General features: G+C 35.2%; 1 protein-coding gene across 1 annotated transcript in view; it reads left to right on the top strand.

Moving 5' to 3' along the window:
• The window catches only part of STPG2 (sperm tail PG-rich repeat containing 2), a 351046-nt gene that overhangs the window by 24879 nt on the left and 301415 nt on the right, over positions 1–24752 (top strand). The window contains exons 4-5 of the mRNA XM_007184172.2: positions 8458–8570; positions 11681–11792. Of these exons, the coding sequence (XP_007184234.2) occupies positions 8458–8570; positions 11681–11792 (225 nt within the window). The remainder of the gene's footprint in view (positions 1–8457; positions 8571–11680; positions 11793–24752) is intronic.

Below are 24752 nucleotides of genomic sequence, written 5' to 3'. Positions count from 1 at the left end.
TTGTTGTGTCTTTTTTACATATCTCCATCACTCTGTGAGCATTTCTTTATTTTATGGCACAATAAAATGTTGCAGGTTCATCTTATTTTTTCTGCTGCCACAGCTGTTGGAATCAGTCATTTCCTCAAGGAGCTCTACTTTCATTTAGTGGAGAATGATATTTCAAAACAAGATCAGTACACTAGGTGCATTTGGGGTATCATTCCTTCTAGGCCATCTCAATGGACAAAGTTAGAAATCTATACTTTTTCTTATCTGTCTATTAAAAACTTTGAGCTTATATTGATATCTCTAATTCCAGTTCAGTGCACATGTTTATTCTTGTATTTCCTTTTCTGTGTTTGATCTCCCGTCTCCCACAGTGAGAAATCTGGTTCCCACTTTCCTCAGTATATTTACTTATTTGCTTAGTCTTGTAAAACACTGAACGTAGTTTCAGAATTGCTAACCCGTCACTTCAAAAACCAGACTTGAGAAGGTACAAAGCTCTTACCTTTATGTGACCTTCAGGAAGTGAAAGCTAAGACAGACTTGTAAACTGCCTACTTGAGTGTTGAAGGTGTGTCTCAACACATGCACAGTGCACCTCTGCAAAGGTTGGAGACCTACTCGTTCAAAGCATTAAGAAAACGTCTGTCCAACGATTACCTGACCAGTCAGCTAGCCAGACCGAGACTTTAGTGGACACACATGACAGAGAATACAGAATTTAGAGAATTAGTCCAGAAATCACTAAACAAAAAAACCCACAATAAACCTTTGGGGCAGGATGGAGATTCTGATTTTCAGAGTTGCCACATTATATTATCTAAGATGTCTGGTTTTCAACAAAAAATTATGAGACATGCAAAAACAACAACAACAACAAAAATATGGCCCATACCTAGGAAAAGAAGCAATCATTAGAAACTGTTCTTGAGGAAGCCAGGATGTTGGACTTACTAGACTAAGTCTTTAGATCAACTATTTTAAATATATTCAAGTAAAGAAAGGAAGGTATGTCTAAATAATTAAAGGGAAATATAAAAAACAATGTCTCACCAAACAGACAGTATCAATAAAGATAGAAATTATAAAAAACAGCCATGTAGAAATTCTGGAGTTGAGAAGTACAATCATGGAAATGAAAAATTCGCTAGAGGGATTCACTAGTGGATTTGAACTGGCAAAAGAAAGAATTAGCAAACTTGAGGACGAGTCAATTGATATGCAACCTGATGAACAGAAAGAAAAAAGTATGAAGAAAAATAAACATAACATCCGAGACTTGGGGGACACCATCAAGCATACCAACGTATGCATAATGGGGGTCAAAGAAGGAGAGAAGAAAAAGGGGGCAGAGAGAATAGTTGAAGAAATAATAACTTGAAAACATCCCAAATTTGATGAAAAACAATCTACACAAACCAGAACCTCATTGAATTGCAAGTAGGATAAATTCAGAGAGATGCACACCTAGATATTATCACAGTCAAACTGTTGAACGCCAAAGACATTGAGAAATCTTGAAAGCAGCAAGAAAAGTGACAAGAAATCCCCAAGAAGATTAACAGATGACTTATCAGAAACCATGGAGGCTGGAAGGCAGTGAGGTGATATATTCAAAGTACTGAAATAAAAAAGATTGCTAATTGAGAATTCTATAATCAGCAAAACTATTCTTTGAAAATGAAGACAAAATTAAGACATTCCCAGATAAACAGAAACTGATAGATTTTGTCTGTAGTACACCCTCTAAAATAAATTCTAGAGTTCCTCAGGATGAAATGAAAGTTCATTAGACAATAACTCACATTCTGTGTAAAGAATTAAAGTACAAAGGTAAAGGTAAATAGACAAGCTGGTATTTTACTTTTAGTTTGTAACTCCTCTTTTTAAATTTCTATTGATTATAAAACACACTAGAGATGATACATTTTATCTTCAAATTCAGGTATTTTAAGACCTGATAGACTTCTCCATACTATAAAACTTATGAATAACCAACTTACCTCTGATAAAATGGAGAGTAAAGATACTGTAAGTTATAGATATGTCTCCTGTTCACACCCTTAGAATTTCCATTTCTTTCTGGCTATAGGGTATTTTATCCCAGGAGTATTTTGCTCTCCCTCTCTATGCCATGCCTGGTTTTCCAGGCCTTGACTATCCTATCATCCTGTTAATAATATAAAAATAATTATTTTCATCCACAGACAGTGCCAGTATCTTAGATATTTGAGTAAGATATGCTCAGAAAAAAAAAAAAAAAGATATGCTCAGAAGAACAATGGAGATAACTCTGTAAAAATTACATTGAAATTAATGGAAGTCCTATGGTCTAATATCAGTATATTCTGTCCAAGGTAAAGGACAATTATGAAAGGTAGTGTAATGGAACTGGACTGCTTGTGTTTATTTCTTGGCTTCGCTACTTACTAGTTATTTGTCTTTGGCCAAGTTACTTAAGCTCTTTGTGCTAAGTTTTCTTATCTAAAATATCCTGGAAAAACTTTGGTTTAATATATTGGAACTAGTATTTCTTTTTCACAGTAGTCATTGATCCTTGGTCTCAGCTTAAACAGTTCTCTGTTACTCTTAACTTAAATCTCAAAATGTTATTCTTGCTTTAAAATTATGTTTTTTGTATATGCTATTTCTTTGTTTCAGAATAATGTATCATCCATTAAAAGGCTAGAATAATGCCTCCAAGCTTCCCTAGATGTGCAAAACATTTTTCATATATGAATAAACATTACTTTAACATATAAAATTTGATTTCTTTTTGGCTACATTACTATTCATAGAAGAGATAAATAACAATAAGAAAATTTATTCTACAATTTTAATAGGTCCAATTTGATGACCTATTTTAGTAATTACTGATTCCATCCAACTTGTATTCATTAGAATAAAAATCTAGATCAAATTTAAGAAAACATGTTTGTAAAAACATAGATTTACATATAAAGACAGTCATTAATATTCAAGAAGATTCAACAAAGCTTAATTTGAATTGAATTGTGATATTTTCTGAAATCTCCATCTTGAATTTGAGAGAAAAACTAGAAGTGGGGTTGCAAAGGTCAGTAGCTGAAGGCTTAATTTTGTTGTTTTTTCCTGCAGGGGAAAAAAAAACACAGGTGCCTCACGGACTATTACAAAATTGATACTGTAGTAATGTTAATTCAAGTATTATCCAAATTTCTGATAATTCTATGTATCTCTTTAGCTGCTTTTTGAGATAATACTATACGTGGGCTCAGTTTCCAGATGTGAACATTAATAGAAAATTGAGAAAATAATCCAACAGATAGGTAATTATTGTGATTATTCCCTGAACTGTTGAAATAACATCTGCTGAAGGTATGTTATATAGCTTAAATATAGAAGCAACTCTGAAATTACAAGTTGTATAAGACTAGCCAACAAATGTTAATTTTTAGCTATATTTAATCTGTAAAGAGAAATTCTCTATATAAATTATTTTGTATAACATTTTGAATTAGAAAATTTAGCTTCTCTCTCTCTCTTTTTCAAAAGAAGAGCCCAGGTAACCATTAGAAGTCTGCTTTTCAGAGGTGCATTTCACAAGCAGAGTTTGCAGTTGGAATTATGACACTGCCATATTTGCTAATGATAACATGCTGGGAACTACCTGTGTGCTGCCGCACTGGAATGCAGTCCATTAGTGTTTTGAACTGCCGCACTTTGGGACTTTTAATTCTTCACAAATTCTATTTCCACACTTAATTATGGAAAAGACATGAGAAGAAAGTTGCATAGCCCCTTCTTCATTGATTTCACTGTCAGTGAAAGTGGCAGTTAGCAATTCTTCAAGTTCTATTACATCATTCACTTAAAATAATGCAGCTCCGTGCTGAGTTTGCTTCAATTAAGTCATATTTTATTTGCTAATGATTTTCCAAGCTGACGATGACCTTGAAGATGGTATTGTCAACACTTCTTGTTTGTTTGTTTGTTTTTAATATCACATCCTTTTAATTTATTTTCATTTTTTGAATTTTACACAGCAGGTTCTTATTAGTTATCTATTTTATACATATTGGTGTATATATGTCAATCCCAATCTCCCAGTTCATCCCACCACCACCACCCCAGCTGACCCTGCTTTCCCCCCTTGGTGTCCATACGTTTGTTCTCTACATCTGTTGTCAACATTTCTTGACATAAGGAGAGTGTGATTTAGAGTTGAGTACATCAATTTGTTCTTTATTTTCTATCTGTATTTTAAAAAGTCTTTTAAATTAAATTTCCAATTGAACATTTACCTGAGAACTGTAGAGGTTAGTGAGTTAAGTAGTTCACATGGTTTAAATGAAATGAATTTCAGCGTGCTGCATTACCTTAAGAATTGTTAAACAGTTGACCTGCAAAATCACAATAATTAACCTCAGGAAAGCTTCTTAGACATAATTCTACTTGGACATGATTTCTCCTGAAATGCTGTGTAGAAGAATTACTATAAAACTGTAACTTATACTTTTTAGGGTATAAAAATATAATGTTAAAGATGATTTGTCAAAATGCTCTGTTTTCAAATACTGATTTTATTTTTACAAATCTATAGACTATAGTAAATCAATATATTAGATATGCTCCTGCCTGAAATATAGAAAATATCTGGCATATCTAACATAGCTATATTTATTATATAAGAAGAGGGTTCTACATTTATTTCACTACTTACTGTGCCTAAAATCTTCACAATTATGAAACTTTGTTTCATTTCTAAGTAAAAATAAAGTACGAGTGAAAAAATTTTCTCTTTCTGCCATCAAAACTGTGTATGTACTTTTAAAATCCATGCCTCTATTAAGTAATTTCATTTGAAAGATGGTCTAGAACACTTATCTTAGCAAAACAATGTTGCATGGCTGATCATTCTTTCCTTTCCTGAAGCTCTGTGGGGTGCAGCAATCTTCAGAGTTGCCATTGACCCAGAGGAATGGGCTGCTTTTCATCTACTCTAGTGGATGCCATGGTTTCTTCCAGGACTCCTCTACTACCATCTGCTGCTCAGCTGGACATGTCAGTCTGTGCTGTTTTTCTGTGCTGTTCTGCTAGTTGTTATGGTGTTTGTCTCTGCACCCCCAGACCCAAAGCCTTTGGATGATCTGACTGCCTTATTTCCTTTTGTGTTACACTCAGAAGTGCTAAAGCAGTGTATACCCTATGCATTAGAGAGATTGGTAGGATAGCCCTTTCAGTTTTTATTCATAGCTCTGTTCCTCCTAGGACTGACAAGGGTCTGGGCTTGGGGATCATGTGTCAACTAGACAACCTATTTATAACAGTAACAACAATAATAATAATATCAGTGTCTTACTTTGATTTGGTGCTTTATAGTGTTATAGCTTCATAGTGTGTTAAAGCTGATTAGTGAAGAGGGGAAATACCTCTCTGCTCTTTGTGTTGTAGTTCATTAGAAGGAATCTGCATATCAATAAGCTAAGCACATTAAGACCACTTAACAGTGCTGGAAATATTCCTGGTGGGAATAAGGATTAATGCTTTTTATTTATGTAACAAGTTTTCCCAGGCTTTATTGGATTGTGGGTACTACAGAGAGTCACAATTATGTTAGTAACTAAAATATATGTATGTAGTCTCCTCCTGTTGATGTGGTAGACCTCCAGCCTTCTGCAAAGTTCCCCTTCACAGGGGCTTCTAGAAGGGCTGTCTCAAGCATGCTTCTGAATAAGTCTGTTTCCACTGAGACAGCTTCTGTTCCCCCAGGCAGTTCAGTCTCTTGCCAGATGGTGCTCTCTGCTGGGCATTTCCACCCATATACTCCATCAGAGCGAAAGCTGCACGATGAGCTGAGGTGAAGCTGGGGGGATAATGCTCTTCTCTCTTTGTTTTATACTCTATTAGATAGAATGGTCTAAAAGTAGCCTTGATTTTTACCAGTGTTTTAATGAAATGTCTTTTAGATTTTTATCATAGCCCTTTTGCACTCTACAGAATACAGGCATAAATCCAGTGGGGGATTGTCTGTTAGGCAAATTCAGTCAACAGAAAATACTCAGTAGTTAGCACTGCCACTCATTTATTTACTTACTTACTTACTTACTTATTTATTTATGGCTGTGTTGGGTCTTCGTTTCTGGACAAGGGCTTTCTCTACTTGCGGCAAGTGGGGGTCCCTCTTCATCGCAGTGCGCGGGCCTCTCACTATCATGGCCTCTCTTGTTGCGGAGCACAGGCTCCAGACGCACAGGCTCAGTAGTTGTGGCTCACGGGCCTAGTTGCTCCGCGGCATGTGAGATCTTCCCAGACCAGGGCTCGAACCCGTGTCCCCTGCATTAGCAGGCAGATTCTCAACCACTGCGCCACCAGGGAAGCCCCAGCATTGCCACTCTTTTGACAGTAAGATTTTTCTAACTGGGTGTGGGTTACCATGATTAGCTGCTTCCCATAGGAATAGTTTTTGCGTTCACCTTCTGGTTGATTTGCTCTATTCACTAGACATTCCAAAATATGTCTGAATCTTATTTGGACATAGCTAGTAACTCCCTATTTCTGTACCCTCAACTCCAACATCTTCCATCACCCAAGCAAGGAACAAACGAGATTTACTAAAATTGAAGCAGGAGAAACCTTTAGAAAAACTGTAATTCAATTTCTCTTTGAGCTTGCCATCTATGATAAAAGAATCAACAAAGGTCCCATTTCACTTCATGCAAACATCAAAGTTCTGTCAGAGATTGTGTTGGCCCCTGTTTAATTCTTTAAGGTCAGGTGGTATAAAAGGGAAAGTTTAGTTTTATTGTGTTTGTATTTTATAATATTTGAGGGCTAGCTGTTAGTGTTAAGTTCTAGGAAGTAAAAGATGTTTTCACATAGTAGGGAATTTTAGTGCTGTACCAGCTTATTTTTGGATTTTGTTGTGCCACCCCAAAGCTTTCTGGAGTGGTGCCTCTCTAACTAGGAAGTCTGTCCTTGTTAGGAGACAGTGGCAGTGCTTCCAATTTATTTCCAACCATCCATGGCAAGACTGGAGTGGGTTTTAGCATTCTTTCATCACTTCGTGTAATGGCACTGGTGCAAATAAATCTCTAAGGTTATTAGTAGTTTTGAGAATTGCTCCCTACTCACTACCCACGAGTCCGTCCTTACCTCTAGTTTCTGTCCTTCTGGGGATGTTAATAGGGTTCAGCTGAGGTTCTTTTCACGTGCAGTGAGGTCTTTTTCTGGTTCTAGTCTCTGCTGTGCTATATTTTCCAGAAATTCCTTGAAGTGGAATGTGAATGATACCCTCTCTTAATTTCTAGTACTAATAATTTACATCTATTTTATACGCTTCTTCTGAGATTCTGGTGGGAGAGGGGGGCAGATGTGGGTTTGATTCACCAATCTGAACTGGAATTATGCTTTCTAATCATTTAATTGCTATTTATTTCATTAATATTGTTTATAATGGTAATTGAGAGAGATTGGTTCCACTATTCAAGAATAGGAATGGTCACCTGGAACAACTGACATACTGTTTTATGCAGTTAAACTATCAGTTTATGTTACTGGGATTTTACTCAATGTATATATTAATTGGTTTAATAATCCATGCCTATTTTAAAGCTATATTTTTACAAATATGAATTAAAAGTAAGTGAAATAGACTAGAGTTACCTTTTACTATCAGTTAAAAAAGTAAGATTTTATAAATTTCTTAAATGATTGCTCAATTTAGAATGTATTAGGTCAACACAAGAATTCCTATGAGAGGCTACTGTTTGTGTTTCATTCTTTATTCTTTTATTAGTTTCTAATGAAAGCAGATGTTTTAACTTCTCTAAAGTGAACTCTTCAGTGAGTCATGCTTACTGTATGACTGTGAAGGAAGATGATTGTTGATTTCTCTTGTCACAAATGACTTCTTTGGCATTAAACTACTGATCCTGACCTCAAACATTAACTATGAAATGATTTGGGGGTAGTGTTTAATTTTTGTTATATATTTGTTACTCTATGAAAACTTTACATGAATATCTTCTGCACTTACCAGGTAATTAGAAGTTATCTAGTATCTGTTGGTGATGTTTGAATTTTAATTTCTTAAAATTAATTTCTATTTAATTAAGTCATTTTTTTTAGGCTTTCCCATTCCCTAAATCGTGCAATTCTGCCCTTCCTCCCCTTTTTAAATGATGAGGAGCTAATTTTCATTGCCCTTAAGATTTTAAATTGTTGAGTGTACTGCCAAGAGCAAAGTTGTTCATATTGGTTGAGGATATGCTAAACTAGAGGCTCTTTTCTGGGAATCCTGGTTGACTTAGGAGTGGGATGGGGCACAGAGTGATACTCTTGAGATGTATCAAGGAAGAGTCTAGCATTTACCAGTGGGAACTCCTTGACTAAGGCTACCCTAGCTTTAGACTTAAGTAAAGTTAAACATTGTTTCATGATTTATTTAAATTGTCTCTCATCTTCACTTTTTTTGTGTGTGTGTGTGAGGATTTTTCCAATGTAACTTTGAAATACAAGGGGATACATTTTGGCAACTCTTTGGGAAGACTAGAGTTACCTATAAAGTCAGGGCCTGGTCCTGGACAGTATGATATAACCCAGTAAGTAAAAAAATAGTATATCTTTACTGTAGTTTTTGACTATAAATATTCTAATAATTTAAACTAGGTTATGCTGTTATGAAAGGAAAAATCAGTATGAAAAACTTCAAGAAATATGATATTTTAGAGTAACCTATATGAAAACTATTGCTTTTCTGTCTGCCAGATCCTGTGCTACCTGTTTTACATGTATTAGTTCATTTATCTTCACAAGTGTCTGTGTAGTTAACTATTGTTATGCCTATTTTATCAGTGAAAAATGAAAGGGTCAGAGAGAATAAATAATGTATTTAATATTATGTAGCTATTAAGTGGCAGAGCTTGACATTGACTGAGGCCTTTTCGGTTATACAGCCCATGTATCTAAGTACTAAAATATACTGTCTTTAATTACAAGATAGAGAAAAGATCAGAGAAAATATAAAAGAAGGTGACCCAGGATTCTGCACCTTGTTCCTGGGTCTGGTGTCCATTCTTTTGACTACATGATGGATTTAGAAGGCATTCTCAGTATAAGTCAGAGCCATAACATTAGGTTGAAGGTAATATTTATGAAGTCTAACTAGGAAATAAATTTCTTGTAAAATAATTCTTTCTGTCTTTATTTTCTCCTACTCTTACAGTAAGGTCTTAGACATGAGTCCATGGAAGGCAAAACTGAGTAACAGATATCATGTTGTTCTCAGAATCTATCGCTGCTTTTCATGATTTAATTTTTAACAGGTTCCAGTTTATCTGCCTGATCCTTTCTCTCTCATTGGATGAGTTTTCTAGCAGGAAGTCCCACAGTGATTACCTATCCAATTAATTTGCTGGACAGATTCAGACACATCTGTATACCAGCAGTGGACGTAGCTTAGGCTCTTACTTAAACTCCCCTACTACTATTCATTCATTGAACAAACATTGAATTCTTGTTATGTCTTAGTACTAAACTTAGTAACTAAGAATAAAAAGAATAAAACATGGCCCTTGTTTTTGGGAATTTATACCCTATTCTATTGTCCTTTTCATTTTTTCACTCTCCTAATATGGGAGATATGCCATGTATTTTAATTTTTTTAGTAGTTACACTAGAAGTTTAACATGTATATACAGCTTAATGGGATCTAAATTTAATCTTTGTCATTCCAAATAAAACAAAGTCTGTCAAATGCTCTAACTCTACTCATCCCCTTGAGATAATGCTTTTGTTAGTATTTTACTCTTATCTTTTTCTTCTTCCAGTTTGGCTGGTTTGCTTTCCTATCTGTCTGCCTGCCTGTCAGTTTTATTGGGGTTTAATTAACATTAAGCAAAATTAACCCTTTTTAGGGTACGTGGTTCTGTGATGATTGTTTTCCATCCATTGCACTACACATCTAACTAAGTACCTCAGACCAGCATTCTGTCTAATTCTATTGCTCTGATTTTGCTTGATAGTTTTTTCCTGACAGTCCTTTTTACTTCTCCAACCCTGTCCCACTCCCATTCTCCTCCTATTTTTTTTTTTTAATAAGTGTCTGCCTGACTTCATTTTTTATTTTTTATTTTTTTGGTCACACCGCACGGCTTGCGGGATCTTAGTTCCCCCACCAGGGGTTGAACCCGGACCCATGCCGGTGAAAGCATGGAGTCCTAACCACTGGACCCACCAGGGAATTCCCTCTCCTCCTCTTTTTTAAATGTTACTTTCTCTTTGATCTTTGTTATTTCCCTTGTTTCTTCTTTTCTTCTGTTTGTATTTTCACTTTTGCTAGTAGGAATATATGCATATAGATTGCATTCCTAACTGCATCAGATATTTCATCATTTCCGTAATTTGCTCTTTGGTTTTGCTGACTTCACTGTATCTTTTTTTTGGACTTGTCTTGGTTCCTTCTGGTAGTTGATATTTTCTACTTTTTTTGTTTTTTTCTACTTTTTGTTTATTGATTGAGTCATAATTATTGTGGATTTGATATGGTATAAAAATGGAAATACTTGGGTATTTCGAATGGAAAGATGAGCTCGTAGGTTTCTTTTTGGGAAAACACAGACCTAAATGATATGTGACCCTTTTGATATCCCAAATATAAATTTTTTATCCATAAAACTATTTGAGGTTTTGAAAATAAGTTCATTTGTTGAATTTTGTGCAAAAAAATCAATGAAGTCAGCATTTGACAGTGAACTGAGATGTTATATGCATGTTTAAATCATAGTAATGTCTAAACAAACAAAAAAAATGGCAATTATGTAACTTAAACATTTGTTTTTATGTTTTTATATTATCTTTTTTTAAATCTTCTTATGTTCAGTATAGTTCACTGGAAGTGTTTAATGACTTTTTTTTTCTAATTCTTTTTAAGAATTAGAAAAAAATAACCTATTTAAATATAATTCTTAATAATAGCTAACAGTTATTGTATACTTACTATGGGTTTTGTATGGCAGTAAACACTTCACATATTATCCACTCTAATCATTACAACCTTGAGAATTGGTTAATACTATTTCCAATCACAGATGAAGAATCAGATCTGAAGTTTAGAGAGGGTGGGTGATTTGTGTAAGGTCACATAGCTAGTAGGTAGCAATGTTAGGATTCATATCAGGCTGTCTGACTCCAGAGCTTGGGCTGTTACTCATGCTTACTTGGTTTATTATTCTTACTTATGTAAATTTCAATGAAAATAAGCTTCCCTTTCATTTTCAAAGATCTTTCTTTATGCCCTTTTCCTGATTGTTTTATGATATAAATAGCATTGACTATTTTCCCCTTATTTTAGTTAATAGTTGAAATACCAAGTGATTTGAAACTTTAAAGACCTTTTATGGTGAATAAACTACACGGGAAACTTTCTTTGGTAGCTTTTTATTTAAACTCATGACATAAATCCCACATTTTGTTTTCTTTTTGGAATCATTATTAGAATAGGTATATTTTAATGCTCTGAATTGGAAAACGCAGATCTAACCAATAAAAATGAATAGATCTGACAGAGTTTAGGATATATTGGCCTAACACACCCAGATATCTTATTGAATACTTTTTAAGCAGGAAATGTTGGTGTAAAAATATTCTCTTAACTTATATAGACATTTATATATTTGAAATTGAGAATAATTTTTTTCTGAATTTTCTAAAGGAAAAAGGCACTGCATTATGAAAATATTAACATCAAGAAAGATCAACAGCAAAATCATTGCTCAAATCTCCCACGACTTTATGAAGTAATAATATTGCAGGAGGAAAAAAAGGTAAGTTGAAAAGTAACTATTTCATCTACTTCCTAGATTTTAAGGTCATTGAATCTTATTATCACACAGAGTACTCTTATACTGTTACTCGTAGGTAGTTGTCACTCAGTGAATTTTGTGGAAGGAACTGAGGAACTGTGTTTAAAATTTCCTTCAAGTTGATCGCTATCTCTGCTTGAACACCTCCTGTGATAAAGAACTCAATACCCCTGAGGTTTCTTGTTTCAGTAGTGGAATACTCTGTTTCTTGCAATTTCCTTCTTAAACTGACCTAAATTTACCTGCTTGTTGTCTATTTATTCTCCCTTTTCCTATGACTTCTTTTAAATCTCCCTTTAAATCTTTTCTAGTAAGGATAAATGTTCTAAATATCTTCGACTATTCTCAGTATTTAGCTTCAGGATAACTTATTTTCCTTTGACGTTATCTAGGGATCTTCATTAGTTTTTGAATCTTTCTCTCCTTAAAATATGATTTTGAGAACTAAGAATAATATTCTTGGTGAAGTCTGGTTAGTACATAGTAAGATTTTTATCTTCATTGTTCTAGGTAGTGTATATTTATTAATATAAAAATCTAAATGCCATTAAATATTTTTTGTAGCTATGTTTCAGTTTAATTATTTGGAACTTGTAGGCACAAAAACCTTGGATTTTTTTCCTCTAGTATATTTAAACTTAAAAACTTGAAGATTATAGGATAAACATTTCAAAATGGATCATTTAGAGTAAGGATAAATGACTCTCAGTTGAGAAATCAGTGAGTATTTCAATAAGAATTTTCTCGGTCTTCCCCTGAATATTAATCAGCAAGGAAAAATATTGCTTATAGAACTATTAGAAAAAGATACAATAACAGAGTAATATAATGCAATTGTTTCATAGAATAACAATTATAAATCTCAAACAAGATAAAAAGTGTTAATTTAGAATCATGAGAGATACTGGTTTATGGTTTTCTTGTAATGTGTTTGTCTGGTTTTAGTATTAAGGTAATGCTGGCCTCATAAAATGAGTTAGGAAGTATTCCATCTGCTTATATCTTCTGAAAGACATTGTAGAGATTGGTATAATTTTTTCCCTCAAATGTGTGGTAGAATTCACCAGTGAATCCATCTGGGTCTGGTGCTTTTTGTTTTGGAAGGTTATGAATTATTGACTTGATATTTTTAATAAGCATAGGCTTATTCAGATCATCTGTTTCTTCTCATGAGAATTTGGGAGATTGAGTCTTTTAAGAAATTGGTCCTTTTCATCTAGGTTATCAAATTTATGGGCATAGAATTGTTCATAGTATTCCTTTATTCTTTTAATGTATATGGGAACTGTAGTGATGTCCCCTCCTTCATTTCTGATATCAGTAATTTGTATCCTCTCTCTTGTTTCTTAGTTTGCCTGGCTAGAGGTTTATAAATTTTTTTTTTTTAATTTTTGAATTGTATTTATTTTTTTATATAGCATGTGCTTATTAGTTGTACATTTTATACATATTAGTGTATACATGCCAATCCCAATCTCCCAATAAATCACCGCGCCCCCCCCCCCCCCGCTGCTTTCCCCCCTTGGTGTCCATATGTTTGTTGTCTACATCTGTGTCTCAGTTTCTGCCCTGCAAACCTGTTCATCTGTACCATTTTTCTAGGTTCCACATACATGAGTTAATATACGATATTTGTTTTTCTCTTTCTGCCTTACTTCACTCTGTATGACAGTCTCTAGATTCACCCATGTCTCTACAAATAAACCAATTTCGTTCCTTTTTATGGTTGAGTAATATTCCATTGTATATAGGTAGCACATCTTCTTTATCCATTCGTCTGTTGATGGGCATTTAGGTTGCATCCATGATCTGGCTATTGTAAATAGTGCTGCAATGAACATTGGGGTGCATGTGTCTTTTTGAATTATGGTTTTCTCTGGGTATATGCCCAGTAGTGGGATTGCCGGGTCATATGGTAATTCTATTTTTAGATTTTTAAGTAACTTTCATACTGTTCTCCATAGTGGCTGTATCAATTTACATTCCCACCAACAGTGCAAGAGGGTTCCCTTTTCTCCACACCCTCTCCAGCATTTGCTGTTTGTAGACTTTCTGATGATGCCCATTTTAAGTGGTGTGAGGTGATACCTCATTGTAGTTTTGATTTGCATTTCTCTAATAATTAATGATATTGAGCAGCTTTTCATGTGCTTCTTGGCCATCTGTATGTCTTCTTTGGAGAAATGTCTATTTAGGACTTCTGCCCATTTTTGGACTGAGTTGTTTGTGTTTTTAACATTGAGCTGCATATATATTTTGCAGATTAATCCTTTGTCCGTTGATTTGCTTGCAAATATTTTCTCCCATTCTGCGGGTTGTCTTTTCGTCTTGTTTGTAGTTTCCGTTGCTTTGCAAATGCTTTTGAGTTTCATTAGGTCCCATTTGTTTATTTTTGTTTTTATTTCCATTACTCTAGGAGGTGGATCAAAAAAGATCTTGCTGAGATTTATGTCAAAGAGTGTTTTGCCTATGTTTTCCTCTAAGAGTTTTATAGTGCCTGGTCTTACATTTAGGTCTCTAATCTATTTTGAGTTTATTTTTGTTTATGGTGTTAGGGAGTGTTCTAATTTCATTCTTTTACATGTAGCTGTCCAGTTTTCCCAGCACCACTTATTCAAGAGAGTCTTTTCTCCATTGTATATCCTTGCCTCCTTTGTCATAGATTAGTTGACCATAGGTGCGTGGGTTTATCTCCGAGCTTTCTATCCGGTTCCATTGATCTATATTTCTGTTTTTGTGCCAGTACCACATTGTGTTGATTACTGTAGCTTTGTAGTATGGTCTGAAGTCAGGGAGTCTGATTCCTCCAGCTCTGTTTTTTTCCCTCAAGACTGCTTTGGCTATTTGGGGTCTTTTGTGTCTCCATACAAATTTTAAGATTTTTTGTTCTAGTTCTGTAAAAAATGCCATTGGTAATTTGATAGGGATTGCATTGAATCTGTAGATTGCTTTGGGTAGTATAGTCATTTTCACAATATTGATTCTTCCAATCCAAAACCATGGTATATCTCTCCATCTGTTGGTATCATCTTTAATTTCTTTCTTCAGTGTCTTATAGTTTTCTGCATACAGGTCTTTTGTCTCTCTAGGTAGGTTTGTTCCTAGGTATTTTATTCTTTTTGTTGCAATGGCAAATGGGAGTGTTTCCTTAATTTCTCTTTCAGATTTTAAATCATTAGTGTATAGGAATGCAAGAGATTTCTGTGCATTAATTTTGTATCCTGCAACTTTACCAAATTCATTGATTAGTTCTAGTAGTTTTCTGGTGGCATCTTTAGGATTCTCTATGTATGGTATCATGTCATCTGCAAACAGTGACAGTTTTACTTCTTCTTTTCCAATTTGTATTCCTTTTATTTCTTTTTCTTCTCTGATTGCCATGGCTAGGACTTCCAAAACTATGTTGAATAATAGTGGTGAAAGTGGACATCATTGTCCTGTTTCAGATCTTAGAGGAAATGCTTTCAGTTTTTCACCATTGAGAATGATGTTTGCTGTGGGTTTGTCATATGTGGCCTTTATTATGTTGAGGTAGATTCCCTCTGTGCCCACTTTCTGGAGAGATTTTATCATAAATGGGTGTTGAATTTTGTCAAAAGCTTTTTCTGCATCTATTGAGATGATCATATGGTTTTTATTCTTCAATTTGTTAATATGGTGTATCACATTGATTGATTTGCATATACTGAAGAATCCTTGCATCCCTGGGATAATCCCACTTGATCATGGGGTATGATCCTTTTAATGTATTGTTGGATTCTGTTGGCTAGTATTTTGTTGAGGATTTTTGCATCTATATTCATCAGTGATGTTGGTCTGTAATTTTCTTTTTTCTGTAGTATCTTTGTCTGGTTTTGGTATCAGAGTGATGGTGGCCTCATAGAATGAGTTTGAGAGTGTTCCTTCCTCTGCAGTTTTTTGGAAGAATTTGAGAAGGATGGGTGTTAGCTCTTCTCTAAATGTTTGATAGAATTCACCTGTGAAGCCATCTGGTCCTGGACTTTTGTTTCTTGGAAGATTTTTAATCACAGTTTTAATTTTATTACTTGTGATTGGTCTGTTCATGTTTTCTATGTCTTCCTGGTTCAGTCTTGGAAGGTTATACCTTTCTAAGAATTTGTCCATTTTATTGGCATAGAGTTGCTTGAAGTAGTCTCTTAGGATGCTTTGTATTTCTGCAGTGTCTGTTATGACTTCTCCTTTTTCATTTCTAATTTTATTGATTTGAGTCCTCTCCCTCTTTTCCTTGATGAGTCTGGCTAATGGTTTATGATTTTTTTCTATCTTCTCAAAGAACCAGCTTTTAGTTTTATTGTTCTTTGCTATTGTTTTCTTGTTTCTATTTCATTCATTTCTGCTCTGATCTTTATGATTTCTTTCCTTCTACTAACTTTGGGTTTTGTTTGTTCTTCGTTCTCTAGTTCCTTTAGGTGCAAGGTTAGATTGTTTATTTGAGGTTTTTCTTCTTTCTTGAAGTAGGCTTGTATTGCTATAAACTTCCCTCTTAGAACTGCTTTTGCTGCATCCCATAGGTTTTGGATCATCGTGTTTTCATTGTCATTTGTCTCTAGGTATTTTTTTATTTCCTGTTTGATTTCTTCAGTGATCTCTTGGTTATTTAGTAACGTATTGTTTAGCCTCCATGTGTTTGTCTTTTTTACGTTTTTTTCCCTGTAATTGATTTCTAATCTCATAGCGTTGTGGTCAGAAAAGATGCTTGATATGATTTCAATTTTCTTAAATTTACTGAGGCTTGATTTGTGACCCAAGATGTGATCTATCCTGGAGAATGTTCCATGCGCACTTGAGAAGAAAGTGTAATCTGCTGTTTTTGGATGGAATGTCCTATAAATATCAATTAAATCTATCTGGTCTCTTGTGTCATTTAAAGCTTGTGTTTCCGTATTAATTTTCTATTTGGATGATCTGTCCATTGGTGTAAGTGAGGTGTTAAAGTCCCCCACTATTATTGTGTTACTGTCGATTTCCTCTTTTATAGCTGTTAGCAGTTGCCTTATGTATTGAGGTGCTCCTATGTTGGGTGCATATATATTTATAATTGTTATATGTTTTTCATGGATTGATCCCTTGGTCATTATATAGTGTTGCTCCTTGTGTCTTGTAACATTCTTTATTTTAAAGTCTATTTTATCTGATATGAGTATTGCTACTCCAGCTTTCTTTTGAGTTCCATTTGCATGGAATATCTTTTTCAATCCCCTCACTTTCAGTCTGTGTGTGTCCCTAGGTCTGAAGTGGGTCTCTTGTAGACAGCATATATATGGGTCTTGTTTTTGTATCCATTCAGCAAGCCTGTGTCTTCTGGTTGGAGCATTTAATCCATTCATGTTTAAGGTAATTATCGATATGTATGTTCCTATGACCATTTTCTTAATTGTTTTGAGTTTGTGTTTTTAGGTCCTTTTCTTCTCTTGTGTTTCCCACTTAGAGAAGTTCCTTTAGCATTTGTTGTAGAGCTGGTTTGGTGATGCTGAATTCTCTTAGCTTTTGCTTGTCTGTAAAGCTTTTGATTTCTCAGTCAAATCTGAATGAGATTCTTTCCGGGTAGAATAATCTTGGTTGTAGGTTCTTCCCTTTCATCACTTTAAATATGTCATGCCACTCCCTTCTGGCTTGTAGAGTTTCTGGTGAGAAATCAGCTGTTAACCTTATGGGAGTTCCCTTGTATGTTATTTGTCGTTTTTCCCTTGCTGCTTTCAATAATTTTTGTTTTTCTTTAATTTTTGTCAATTTGATTACTATGTGTCTCGGCGTGTTTCTCCTTGGGTTTATCCTGTATGGGACTCTCTGCGCTTGCTGGACTTGGGTGGCTATTTCCTTTCCCATGTTAGGGAAGTTTTTGACTATAATCTCTTCAAATATTTTCTCTGGTCCTTTCTCTCTCTCTTTTCCTTCTGGGACCCCATAATGCAAATGTTGTTGCGTTTAATGTTTTCCCAGAGGTCCCTTAGGCTGTCTTCATTTCTTTTCATTCTTTTTTCTTTAGTCTGTTCCGCAGCAGTGAATTTCACCATTCTGTCTTCCAGGTCACTTATCCGTTCTTCTGCCTTAGTTATTCTGCTATTGATTGCTTCTAGTGTATTTTTCATTTCAGTTATTTTAGTGTTCATCTCTGTTTGTTCTTTAATTCTTCTAGGTCTTTGTTAAACATTTCTTGCATCTTCTCGATCTTTGCCTCCATTCTTTTTCCGAGGTCCTGGATCATCTTCACTATCATTATTCTGAATTCTTTTTCTGGAAGGTTGCCTATCTCCACTTCATTTAGTTGTTTTTCTGGGGTTTTATCTTGTTCCTTCATCTGGTACATAGCCCTCTGCCTTTTCATCTTGTCTATCTTTCTGTGAATGTGGTTTTCGTTCCACAGGCTGCAGGATTGTAGTTCTTCTTGCTTCTGCTGTTTGCCCTCTGGTGGATGAGGCTATCTAAGAGGCTTGTGCAAGTTTCCTGATAGGAGGGACTGGTGGTGGGTAGAGCTGACTGTTGCTCTGGTGGGCAGAGCTCAGTAAAACTCTAATCCGTTTGACTGCTGATGGGTGGGGCTGGGTACCCTCCCTGTTGGTTGTTTGGCCTGAGGCAACCCAACACTGGAGCCTACCTGGGCTCTTTGATGGGGCTAATGGCAGACTCTGGGAGGGCTCTCACCAAGGAGTACTTCCCAGAACTTCTGCTGGCAGTGTCCTTGTCCCTTGGTGAGCCACAGCCCCCGACCCCACCCCCCCACCTCTGCAGGAGACCCTCCAACACTAGCAGGTAGTTCTGGTTCAGTCTCCTCTGGGGTCACTGCTCTTTCCCCTGGGTCCCGATGTGCACACTACTTTGTGTGTGCCCTCCAAGAGTGGAGTCTCTGTTTCCCCCAGTCCTGTTGAAGTCCTGCAGTTAAATCCCACTAGCCTTCAAAGTCTGATTCTCTAGGAATTCCTCCTCCTGTTGCCGGACCCCCAGGTTGGGAAGCCTGACGTGGGGCTCAGAACCTTCACTCCAGTGGGTGGACTTCTGTGGTCTAAGTGTTCTCCAGTCTGTGAGTCACCCACCCAGCAGTTATGGGATTTGATTTTACTGTGATTGCACCCCTCCTCCCATCTCATTGTGGCTTCTCCTTTGTCTTTGGATGTGGGGTATCTTTTTTGGTGAGTTCCAGTGTCTTCCTGTTGATGACTGTCCAGCAGCTAGTTGTGATTCTAGTGTTCTTGCAAGCAGGAGTGAGAGCACATCCTTCTACTCTGCCATCTTCGTTCAGGGCTGAATAACTATTTCTTGTATATGGAGTCTTTTTTTTAAAAAAATGTTTTTATCTTATGTCCCTAATTAAACCATTATTCTTAGAGGACAAGAATGTTTAATTCTACTTTTTTTTTCTTTTGTATTCCTATAGTTAGTGGAGTGAGATGCATAATGTTTAATAATCTTTTTTGAATGAATGATTACAGATGTGAAAAATGAGCAGTTTTATTTTAAAATTTTAATTTAGAGAAAGAATGCTTAGGTTTTCCCTTTCATAATATTGCCTTTGAAGGATAAGTTTTAAAGCAATAAAATAATTAGGCAAGTAAGTGCTCTGTCATTGGATGTAAGCATTTTCTGATGGTACAACAAAATATGATATATAATAATATGAACGTAATATGAATGATTGTGTTTTTTGTTTATCATATCCTTGAAATCTGTTCAATTCTGTTTTATACACAGTATTGTTTCAATATATCTTGAATGCATTCTGGCATTTTACTCTACTGATAACTTCTGTTAAGAAACACAACTATTAACTTTTATTCAAAGTGAATGCTTTCCACAGGAATATGTCTTGCCTTTGGCAATGAAAATTCTTGTTAGTATTCTCCTTAACATTAATGATGTCATTAATATACAAAACATTTAACTTATTTCTATTGAAGTTCTTTGATTTGGTAATAAAAAACGTATGAAGTTGCTGTAATAGCTTCTGATCAGCTAAAAAAACTGAGTAAAATTTCACTAGGTGGCGCCAGTACTTTGGGTCTTTATTGACAGAAAATATTCATTCATTTCCCATATTCATTAAAACAAATGGTTAAAAATTATGTGGTATGAAAATTTGCCTTGTAGTTATCCTGAGAAAACCTAAATGGGAAGTTTTAGTTCTTTGGAAGGTCTACCACATTGATATAACTTGGAACTATATATTTCAAAATGTTATTTAAATTCTGGTTGCAAACTAAGTTATAGAGTTGTCATTTCTCTTCATTTGTCTACGTAAATTTATGAAAATTGTGAGAATTTTAGAAGTTATATTTTAAAGTTGTAATTTATAAACTTGGTTTTTTTCTAGATTAGAATATACCAAAAAATAATGTACTCTTCTTGAGTAGATATTAAGTAGATCTCTAGTAGAAAGTTGTAGTTTCAAAAATATGCTACAAAGATTAATAATAAGGACGTAAGAGGCAGAAATAATATATAGCCTTTTGTGATTATTTTTTGAAGCCTGCCATTACGTTATTATTAATGGATTTTCTCTTATGGGTGGATTGTTCCAATATTTCTGGTGTGAAAATTTCACCTTTTCACTTTTCATTGGTAGTCTTTAACATTTATTAAGCTACCTGATTTGTGGGCATTATAACAGACACTTGGTAATTTATTGCAGCTAGAAATATGTAGTGGTGACCTTGAAAGAGCTGAAATTTGAGGATAAACAAAGATTTAGGAAGACTTGAGCACAATTAAATGTGTTTTTCTCCCCCAAACACAAATTAATTGTTTGAATTATGGTTACTGTATCCAGAAATCTGAGTGATCACTTTTCTTATTTTCTAAAAAAACTTTTCCAATTTTTAAATTATGGGTTTCAAAAAGAAAAATATAGATGTCAAGAAAGATTGGAGGAAAAGATTGAATCATTAAAATATAAATGGACAAAACTGTGAGAAAAAAGCTGTGAGGTTGAAGTTGGAAACATTTATTTATTGCTTAAACAGTGATTCAGTATCCTTTGGAAGAGCATCTGATATGTTCAGGTTTAATTGTATAATAGTTTGTACTATTATTAGTTTTATATATACTGAAGTCACACTCATTCATGGTAAAATTTTAAGAACTCTATAAAATAAAGAAAGCATTCTTAGATTTATTCATAGTTTAGTGGTAAAGAGTTCATGCTTTGGAACCACGCTGCAGTTTTTTGCTCCATTACATACTAGTTGTGTGACCTTGGGCAAGTTACTTTGCCATTCTAAGCCTATGTATTTTTCCTTCTAAATCTCTAAAATATGAATAATAATATATATAAAAATATAACAAAGTGTCATTGTGAGAATTCAATGAAATGTGATTATACACACACACACGGACACTGCTTAACACAGTGTTTGACATTTGTTAACACTCAGTAAGTTATAGTTATTACCATTACTTTTTAAAAAATTTTTATTTTTTTGGCTGCGTTGGGTCTTCGTTGCTATGCACGGGGTTTCTCTAGTTGTGGCGAGCGGGGGCTACTCTTTGTTGCAGTGCACGGGCTTCTCATTTGCGGTGGCTTCTCTTGTTGTGGAGCACGGGCTCTAGGTGCACAGGCTTCAGTAGTTGCAGCACGTGGGCCCTAGAGTGTGCAGGCTTCTGTAGTTGCGGTGTGCGGGCTCTAGGGCAGGCAGGCTTTAGTAATTGTGGCACACAGGCTTAGTTGCTCGTGGCATGTGGGATCTTCCTGGACCAGGGATCGAACCTGTGTCCCCTGCATTGGCAGGTGGATTCTTAACCACTGTGCCACCAGGGAAGTCCCCTAATACTTATTTAATGAGTATTGATTGAACACCTACTCCATGCTGTGGATAGAAAGATGAGGAATAGTACAACGTTTTCTGAATCAAGGAATTCACACATTGATGGAAGATACAAATATATAAAGAATTATACAGTGATATCCAAATAAGGTACAGTGAGACTTCAGAAGAGAAAGCCATTGATTCTGCTTGGAGGATGACACAAGTCAGAAAAGAATCCCAAAATATGTTTGAGTTGTGTTTTGAGGGATGAGTAGGTATTTGTCAAATGGAGTAGAAATTATAGGCAAAGAGGATGTGCAAAGCCTTGAAGTTTCGAGAAAAGCAGTTTTAATTTTTATCTATAGGTGATGATGAGCTAGTAAATATTTTAAACAGATGATTCATGAACAGTTTTGTAATTTCAGAAAAATAGGACAGTAAGCTGTGAGTCAAATGGATGGGATATGGGGAAGGGGAGGGAGGGAGAAGTCGAGGTGATGCATAGTGATTCACATAGTGAATGGCTGTATTAAGATAGTGAAATGAGGGGGTAATATATACCTAGATGTTAGCATTGATTTTATCTAGTGATTAATTTGATATGGGAGGATGAGTGGCAAGGAAGTTGAGGATGACTTCTAGATTTCTCACTCAGAATACTGTGTGAATGGTGTTGTAGAGAGTTAGAGAAAATACAGAAAGCATACCACACTGTGTGTGTGTGTGTGTGTGTGTGTATGTGTGCGTGCGTGCACGCGTGTGTGCATGAGTACAGGAATCACATTATTTTACACATCTATTTGTTATGTAGGTAGAAATGTTTTGAAGGCAGTTAGAAAGTTGAGAAAAATCTGGACTGGAGATTTAGGAATTAGTCATTGGGTTAGTTATATAACCCACAAAGGGTGAGGCTTGAACCAGGGGGATTGACAGCGTTTAATAGATAAATGGAGGAAGGGGGAATCTAAGAAAGGAACAAGGAGGATTAAAAATGGTAGGAACAGAATAGGGAAGAGTGATCTCACAGGAGCCAGAGGTTGATTATATTTTAAGAAAGTGGTTGCCACCTGTGTTATATACTTTGGGTAGGTTAATAATGATAAGAACTGAAAATGGTCCACTGAACTTTGCAGAATTTTGAGATCAGTGGTTACTTTAGCAAAGAGCTTCTGGTGGACTGGACTGGTTGAAGATAGCAGGGTGGTGGTGGATTGAAGAATGGATGGATGGTAAAGAACAGGATCCTGTGAATATAGACTGTTTGCTCTTTCAGGGAGTGTGCCTAAAGTGAAAGGCAGTGAACTAAGCATTTACTGAATTTTTTTTTTTCTTAAAGGAGAGACATTATAATTATCTGCATGTGTTATTTACCTTCTGCTAATTTAGAATTATTGCCAAGATAAAAGCTAGGTTAACGATTTTAAATAACCTGATGATAATTATGTTATTAATATTTTAATTCAAGAAGCATTTATTGAAGTGAGTATTGTGTTACAATACTAGTTACACTAGTTGCCTTACGCTAGTTGTCTTAGGACTTCAGAAGTTGAAAAAAAAAAAAGCCTGGTTTTTATTTGCTTCCTAATTGGAGACACAAATCACGTAGAGGAAACAATTAGAGAAAATACATGGTATTCCCTCTAACATTTGCTGAATGAATGAATGAATGATATAAATCTATGAAGGTTAAAAATAGAGTGTATGTGAAATACAGGGATATACTGAGTGATATGGGTCTTAATATTTCTTATCATGACATACAAAGCTGTTATAATCTGACCCTTAACTACTTCTCCAACTGCACACATCACAATTTTTCTATATGCATCCTGGACTTTAGTTGTATTGAACTACCTTTAGATTCTTGAATTTACCATTCTTCATCCGCATCCCCTACCCCTCTCCCTCTGCATAAACTGTTCTTTCTCCTGGGTTGCTCCCTTTCTCTTCATATGGCTGACTCCCATTCCTTCTGTGAGATTCAACTCTTAGTGATTTATGCATACCTCAATCATGGCATTTATCATTCTATAATTGTCTGCCAAACCATGCCATTCTTGAGGGATTATGTGTTACTGAATTTAAATCCCTAACACGTGGTAGATTAAAAGAATTATTGAATGAAGGAATACAATTATATTAAGCTAGCTTTTAAAGGAAATATTGGAGAACAGATTGATGGAGAGTAGTGAATGAGGACGTTTTGAGTAGAAGACATAATGTGTGTGTAGCTGGCAGACTAAGGTGACTACTCTAAGTGAGGTTGTTTTAGTGATTACTGAGAGAACGCTGAAGATGGAAATAATGGAGGACTTTTAATGCAAGCTGGAAATACCCAGATTCCACATAAATTGTAATAGTCATTCTTAAACAGGATGATGTGGAAAAGTTTTTCAGGTTGTTTATTCTAATAGTTGTTTATTTTACAGAACTCCCTTGTTCAAATCTAATCCATTCCTGAAAACATGTTGGATAACAAATATTTGGGTAGCAGGAAACTGTGTTCTGTTATTTTAAGTGACAAAAAACAATACAACCATCCCATGCAAAATCCTACATCAATTTCCCAAAACATTCTTAAAGAGCTGTATAACAATGACACAAGGATTTCAGCAGGGTATTTAAAACATCAGTTATCTAATTAAGAAAAAAACAACATTTATTGAGCTCATTGGTATGTTCTTATGTAATAGACAATAATACTGTTCTATGTCAGGTATTACTTTTTAATTTGCAAAAACCATATTCTGTAATGTAAATAAACAGTGAAATAGTTGTTATAGATACTAAAAGTCTCTAAATTGTCTGGTTTGATTGTATCCTCAGCCACCTGGCAGAAGCAAAATCTGGGACCAATGAAGTGCTAATCCTGGGGAGCAGGGGAGGGGTAGAGGGGAGTGCGAAGATGATGAGTGCAGTAATACACAGCACTCTAAAAACAAAAGAAAACAGTAGTGATCTCATCAGGGTAACAGCTGAGAGAAGACTGCAGACCACTCTGTCACTTCTGCCCAGATTTGTGCAGGGCACATTTTTTGCCGGCATGCATCTTCAGATTCATTGTAACAAGTTTCTAATTAAGTATTGAATTTTGGGTAAGTTATTGTTTAAATATTTGCATTCAGGTAGTGAGAGTTTGGATAGTGATATAGACCTATATTTA

The sequence above is a fragment of the Balaenoptera acutorostrata genome, chromosome 5, assembly GCF_949987535.1.
Source record: "Balaenoptera acutorostrata chromosome 5, mBalAcu1.1, whole genome shotgun sequence".
Classification (NCBI taxonomy): Eukaryota; Metazoa; Chordata; class Mammalia; order Artiodactyla; family Balaenopteridae; genus Balaenoptera; species Balaenoptera acutorostrata.
The sequence above is the reverse complement of the archived record's forward strand: the minus strand, read 5'-3'. Positions and strand labels throughout refer to the sequence as shown.